Genomic DNA, 6,973 nt, shown 5'->3' on the forward strand with positions numbered 1-6,973 from the left:
GTTCATGTTGAGTTGGGATGTTTCTGGGGGGATGCAGCAAATCGCGGGACAGCTGCGTGTTGATTCACGTCCAGCCTCGGGGGCATCTGAGGAGCCCCCAGCCGGGGCTGGGCCGTGCCCCTGCCCCGCTCACTCTCCCCATCCCTCCGCTTTGCGTTACGCAACCCAGCAGGCGAGGTTAGGTAATGGCATTATTGTGCTGAAAGTCTGCAGCCTCTGCTGGGGTTTCACCGGGATGACAAATGAGCACAACACCTCGCGCTAGAAATATACAATGGAAAACCGTGTTGTCTCCCACATCTCAAAAACATCTGCTATGAATTAATGATTCAGCTCATACCTACAATTACAGGAGCAGAAGAAAAGAGATTGGCTGAGCACCCCATGGCTCACCAGTCGCTACTCCTGTTTCTGCGGCAATGCTCCTGCCTCCTGTAGACAAAATCTGGCATCCGCATCGCCTGTTATCGAGATCTGGAAGATGTCCCTAAAACTGCAGGCTCAGACTTCACAGCACTGCCAGGGACCTGCGCCGCACACCAAGGGCAGCCAGAGGAGCGTTTACAGGAGACGACTTGAGAAATCCACCAAAACAGACGTGTCAAGTGCTTCCGAGTAAACGTGCATTATTGTTCGCATGGTTTATTCATGTGGCACAGCAGCCTTGGATACTGTACCTTGATTAAGCTTCTCCGACATCTCCACTGGCCACACTGAGACAGATCTCCCCGCGTACATCCACTGCTGAACACTCAAACCAGCACAAAGGCTTGGGACAGTCCTCGGCTCCCTGCACGATTCACACCACACGCTCTAATCCCCTGTGCACAACCATCACACGAAGTCATCCTGCACCCTCGTCTTCATCGGGACATGAACCACAAAACGTCTGTTCTCCTGCCGGGCTAACACCGAGGGAGCCCCTCACCACGACCGGGATTTACACCACGCTGCTGCAAAACTGCACGTTTCCCATGCCCCAGGGAGTGGGTGTCAGGACGTGGACAGGCAGTGGGTTTCCTTTTATAAAGGTTTTCCCAGTAATTTCCTCCCTTATTTAATAGGAATTTATTTAACTTCATTTTGAAGATATGCTGTGCTGTTAATTGCTGTTCTAACATGTCTCTAATAATATATCCTAATTGTTTATTGCTTGTCTACCTCTTAAGGGCTTAAACACATTCACGAATAATCTGTTCTCTGCACAATCGGTGATTCCCACTCAGCAGAGCATGGTACAGCACGTTTAATATAAAAGCTTGAGTTAATTTTGCCGAACTATTAATTGATCTCCTTGCCAACTACATTTCTTTGAAAACAGTCTTTCAGTCACGTTCAGGTTGCCGCCTGACTTTGCAAATTTAGACAGAAGGAAAAACCAGACGTGCAGCAGACAATGTTGCAGTGACATCATTTACAGAACAAGACACCACTAGTAAAAATAGTCTTTTGAATCTTGAGTTTTCAGAGAGGAACCCGGAGTAGCTGCTTGCTGGGAACGGAGCAGCTGCCGTCACCTGTAAAACACGCGGCTGGAGAGGCAGCAACCGAGGAGTTACAAACCAGCAGAGGTACCAAGAGCATCCTACCTCGTAATGGGCCACGCGCTGGGACTCGGATATGAGCTGGGCGCTGCACACTTTGCAGTAACTTTCCGTGAACAACTCCTGGTCGATGTCGGACGATTTCATCTGTTCACGACAGAGGAGAAAACAAGCAGAATCAGTTACAAAAGGCAGGTAAGAGCAGGACGTGTTTGATGATGGTCCCCACACAGACATGGACAAAGCAACAGTTGAGTCAAGCGGTTCTTGACACCACGAGGAGATGAAACCAATTTTATTTTATTTTATTTAGCATTCAGTTCTGGCCCTGAAACAGCTCCTGGGCACTGCTGGAGACCAGCGGTGTTTCCCCCGGCCTCACATCCCTGCCTGCACTCAAGGAGCACCCGTCCTGCCGGACACCCTCGGCCTCGGGCACAGCACAGGTTCCTGTGCGGCTCCGCGCTCACATTTCCTGCGTGAGCTCCCGTGAACGGCTGTTCTCCTCCATCCCCTTTCCTGCCTAGAAACACCGTGTACATAACCATCTGTAACACGCCTCACTCGGGGCTCGAAACATGCTTGACCATTGGTTACAACCCGAAACAGCTGATAAAGGGGTTTTCTACATGACACAAACATCCTCACAACCGGGGGAAGGTGGCTCTGAGCTGGAAGGGTGCTCTGCTGCATTTCTCAACTTGGACAAGGAAGGAACTTGCTTGGGTGATTTACTGAGCTGTGCTATTCTCAAGCAGCTGTTTAAATATTTGTGCGCTCCCCACAGCTTCCAAGAGGACACTTGCACTTACAGAACCAGCTCGCCGAGTGCCCTGGTTCACAGGAACCTTTTTTCCTCTGATCACACCTTCCTCGTTATGCAAGCAATTGCAGGTACCCAGCTCTGAACCGATAACCAAGGGGCCTGTCAGGAAGGTTGAGGCTTATAACAGACTGAGCCCAGGCAGAGCCAGAAAACACCAGAAGAGGCTTCAGAGACAGGATATTTAAAAATAATAAAAAAAAAATAGAACAAAACAAAGAGTGGAATTCAAGAGGGAAAACAGACCAATGTGTTGTGACGAATGCCGAAATAAAGTCTATTAATTCACAATCATAACAAACCTGGGCATAATGAAGACAGATAATACAGGTTTTTATAGACTTTATTCCACTGATTAGGAAGAAAAACAACATGGAAATGAACAAGTTAGGAGATCTCACTAGCAGAAAAACAATCGGGTGGAGGAAGACCCATCACTGCTGGGCTGTGCAGCAGAGCTCGGGCAGCACTCAGGGTTGGGGACGTCCCAGACCCTCTGGACATCATCCTGGGCTGACGGTGCCTGTTCCCACGGGGTCGGGGACTGAGGCTTTCTGCGCACATCTGCTGCCTGTAGCAAGAGCTGCTGAGCTGCAGGTGGCTGCGCTGAACCCCCAAAGGTATCGTAGTCTCACAGTCATTAAGATCCCTGCACATTTTATGAAAACTAGAGATTCCCAGCCTGGAGAGACCAACTTGCCCCCAGCTCCAGTAAAAGATTTATTCAGGTTTTCATGATCTACCAGACGAAAGACACAAATCTCAGCGCTCCTCTGCGGTGCCCTTGCTCTCTGATTCTGCAAAGACATTCCCTTGTTTTCCCTTGCTATCCGCCTAGGTTTAATCTCCGTTTACTCTGTCTAGAGAAATGCTGCATTGAGAAACTTTCAAAGACACCAAAAGACCCTTTCAGGAGTACAAGAAGTGTTGCAAAATTGCATCAAAGGCCAAATAAAGCAGGGGGGAGGAATCTCGCCTAAATACAACAGATTGACACAAGGCAAAGCAAAGAACCTCATTAAACCTCAGCCCAGCAACGCAGGCAGAGGCAGGTAACATCGCCTTCATCTGCATGCAGCTCGCAACGCTCGCGGCAGAGATTCTCATTGCAAAAATCAGAGTAAATCAAAAGCTGCTCAGTATTAGCTCTGGTAACAGATCACAAGTCTATTCTGCCTCTAACACACCCGCACACAAACGGAGTTCATCCCCGCTTTTCAGCGGCGGGGGCTAGGCAGGCTTATGGAGGAGCAGGACGTAGCGTCTTTTCTCTAGGCTGTGACTTCTGCCAGGGGATGGGGTTTGTCAGCCTCGACTCTGCCGGTTTGGTTTTACACCCCATCGTGACTACCCAAGGACGTAACGCGGTGCAACAGGTGACTGCAGCCATTGTGCTGATAGAGCAAACGCGATGCAGCACGATTCGTGTGGAACTGTCCAGGTTACCAAACTGAGCCTCTCTGGAACGGCAGATCCTCAAGTGACGCGTCAAGACTATCTGTCACAGGACAGACTAGAAAGCCCCGGGGCTGTTCAGGGACCAGGTCTCTTTTCTTGGCTTCAAGCACTGGATGCACAAGTGAGCAGGGATGCCACAGGAGGACATGGGTCCCCAAAGCTCTCTGTGCCCCTGGGAAGCGCATCAAGGCCAGGGTTGCTCGAGCTCGCAGGGTGGCAGAGTCCCCTTGGCAGAGGGCAGCATCTTAACTGAGTGTCCTCCTCGTCACTAGGATCCTGGCAGAGGGTTTCACTGCTTGTTTTTGCATGCGTTCCTTTTTCATGGTGATGAAAAGGCCAGCAAGGCAGAGGAGTGAGGGATGGGGATTAGGGGGAACAGGAGAATAAATAGAAGCAAAGCCTCCTTCGTGCTTTTGCATGAATATATTAGACTAAATTGGAGAGAGGATTCAAGCACACGTAAGCTTAAAATAATTAGAAAGCTCTGGTAAAAATAACTGCTTTGGGCAAAATTTATTATGAAGGGTTTGACAAAAAGAATAGTTTCACCTTAGGAAGGAAGTTTTCCATGCAAGCAATCCCATACCAGCACCTGTTCATACAAGTCACCTTGCAAAGCTGCCACTAAACCCCAGACGGCCTTAGAACAGGTTTAAACTCAAGCACCAGCTTGAGAAAACAGACTTTCACCTATCCCACATAAATGCAACAGAAAAGTCTCTTCCCCTCCTCAGCACCCTCCTAATTGTTCCTCTGCTGCGGGAGAGCCCACACACAGCTGGACTGCCTGGAGTCCCTTCCTGAGCACCGACACTTTAAACTCGGCTGGGGCAACCTGATGGCTCCCACTGAAGATTTTCTGTTGGGTGGCTGTTAGCAGGTTCCTTTGCTTTTCTTGAAATACAGTTTTTTCTGTGCTCTTCTACCTTCATCTCTAGGATAACCTGCTGGAGCACTGCATCAGAAGGATGCCATGGTAATATGCAGCAAAACAAAGTGTGTTTTAAAGGGGGCTCTCCCCCTGCCACGGTCCCCAGAGTGCCCTCGCCTGGTCTTGCATGCAGACGCTAGGAAGGTCCAGGGTTGGTATTTCACAGAGCAGCAACCAAATGAGGGACCCGTCTGCTTCCTAGAAAGGGCTTGGTACAGAGATGCTGGCTGATGGCCTCTGTGCATAACTGCCCGGGCTCCCCTCTGCAGCTAGAGCCAGGCTCCAGGCATGAAGCCCTGAGAAAAAGAAAACAGCTTTGTTGTGCGGCTACCTGACCTGAAAACAGGGATTTCTCCTGCTCCACAAAACCTCCCTCCTCCTACCCACCCCCCCGACACACACTTTCGTCTTGTCTCAGATACTCTCTGCATTATCGTTCTATGGGTCAATCCTAGCAGTGATTTATTAGCTTCTTCCATCTGCAGCTGTCATAAAGGGAGTTCATCAGCAAATAATACTTCCATATTCCTAATCACTTTGTTCCACCCCGACTGTCCCTGCCTACAAGTGCCTAGCAGCTCCTAGACCTGACTAGCTGGTGCTCACTCACATCCCATCCTCGTCAAAAAGCAGAAGGGAAGGAGGGTTTTCCTCCACAACCGGCCATCGGCCTTCAGCCTGTCCATGGCTGTGAAGCACCGCGCTCCCCAGGACGGCGGAGGGAACCGAGATGCTGCTCTAGGACGGACACATTCCCTGCACGCTCGCTCTGCTGGCACTCTGCAGCCCCTCCCCACCTCCGAGGGGTAACCACTGCACACGTCAGCTCAGCGTCTCCAGGAACGGCAATCGGTGTCATAAGAGACTTCATTTTAAGTACCTGGTGCCATATGGCTACGATTCTTCTCAGCGGTTTCAGTGACTGTAACAGCTTAATGAAAATCAATTTGATGGAGATGACTCCAGTTTTTGGCAACTGCTAGAAAGATGCTAACTAAGTTGCATTAAATTTTAGAGGACAGTGACCCACCTATTGACACCAGAGACATGTTCAAAGCCAAATGCCTTTTTAAAGATTTGCTTTGCACCAGCTGAATCCCACCGGACGTGGACACGTGCTGGACATGGGCACAAAGGAGAGTTCCAGAGTACATGACAAACGCAGGTTAGAAAACCTCTTGTTCTTGCCCTTTGTACCACTCCACAGACCGCCCTCGATACTGCTCACTGCCAATTATTTCTGTATGTCAGCAACAAGCAGAAAACCATGAAAACTCTGAGAAGCTGCAGATGACTTCACATCATTTCAGGGTAGGGAGTTTGAAAACGTGGCACCACCCTTCGCCTGACCGGCCTCCGGTAGGGAGCAGACGGCTTGCAGCTTTCCTAAGCGCTCGCAGGTGCCTGCGCCAGTGGATCCCACAGCACTTAGAGCCACAGCTCAGGAGAGGACGCAGGAATGAAGGCTCTGAACCCGAGCTCAGAGCCGGGTCCCTGGGTGACCATTGCCCACACACCCCAGGTACAGGGATAACAGTTACGGACAGACATCCTAGAAGTTGCTGGCTTGGCTGCTGCAACCGCAAACAACACGCACAACCTCTTCCTCACCCAGCCGAGGCCCTGCAGACCCCGAAGGCTCAGAGCAGGTGGCAATGACCTGTGTGACACATCTGAACACAAGCAGGGGAGACAAGTCCCTCGCACCGTTTAGGCACTGCCTCGCCGAGCTGCATTGAAAGCACCAGCACCTGCAGGAAGCAAACCGCTCCCACCCTGCCCGCAGGCTGGGCATCGCTCTGGTTTTTGCAGATACATTCCTGCCTTTCTGATTTAACTACTTTTGTTTCTTAAAAATCACTGCTTCTCAGTGACAAATTTCTCCCCAGCCCACCCCCAGGTTTAGGGGAGCTTCTCCCCGCGCATTTAGGGCCTCTCTCCCCGCGACAGCTCAGCTCCGCTTCCCTGACTGAAACACCACCAGGGCAGACCCACTGCTGTGTGTGCGTGGACCCAGAGCAGTCACATCGAGACCATCAGCTGAACCAAGAGAGCTGCCTTTGCGCCATCATTTAACCAACAGGTGTCTGAGACCTTGGGGCACACCAGCCCCTCGCTCTGGCTCTCCCGTGGTGCTGAGCACACCCCAACGGCCTTCGCCAGGGCTGCCCCGTGCAGGGTTCAAAAGCCTCATCACCAGGGTGCTCGTTTGGCCAC

General features: G+C 51.0%; 1 protein-coding gene across 1 annotated transcript in view; it reads right to left on the reverse strand.

The window, feature by feature from the left end:
• ZMAT4 (zinc finger, matrin-type 4) overlaps positions 1–1,691 on the reverse strand; it is a 43,619-nt gene extending 41,928 nt beyond the window's left edge. Inside the window, exon 1 of the mRNA XM_010137275.1 lies at positions 1,590–1,691. Coding sequence (XP_010135577.1) covers positions 1,590–1,691 — 102 coding nt within the window. The remainder of the gene's footprint in view (positions 1–1,589) is intronic.
• Positions 1,692–6,973: the final 5,282 nt, after the last annotated feature.

Source organism: Buceros rhinoceros, unplaced genomic scaffold, assembly GCF_000710305.1.
Source record: "Buceros rhinoceros silvestris isolate BGI_N320 unplaced genomic scaffold, ASM71030v1 scaffold21855, whole genome shotgun sequence".
Taxonomy (NCBI): domain Eukaryota; kingdom Metazoa; phylum Chordata; class Aves; order Bucerotiformes; family Bucerotidae; genus Buceros; species Buceros rhinoceros.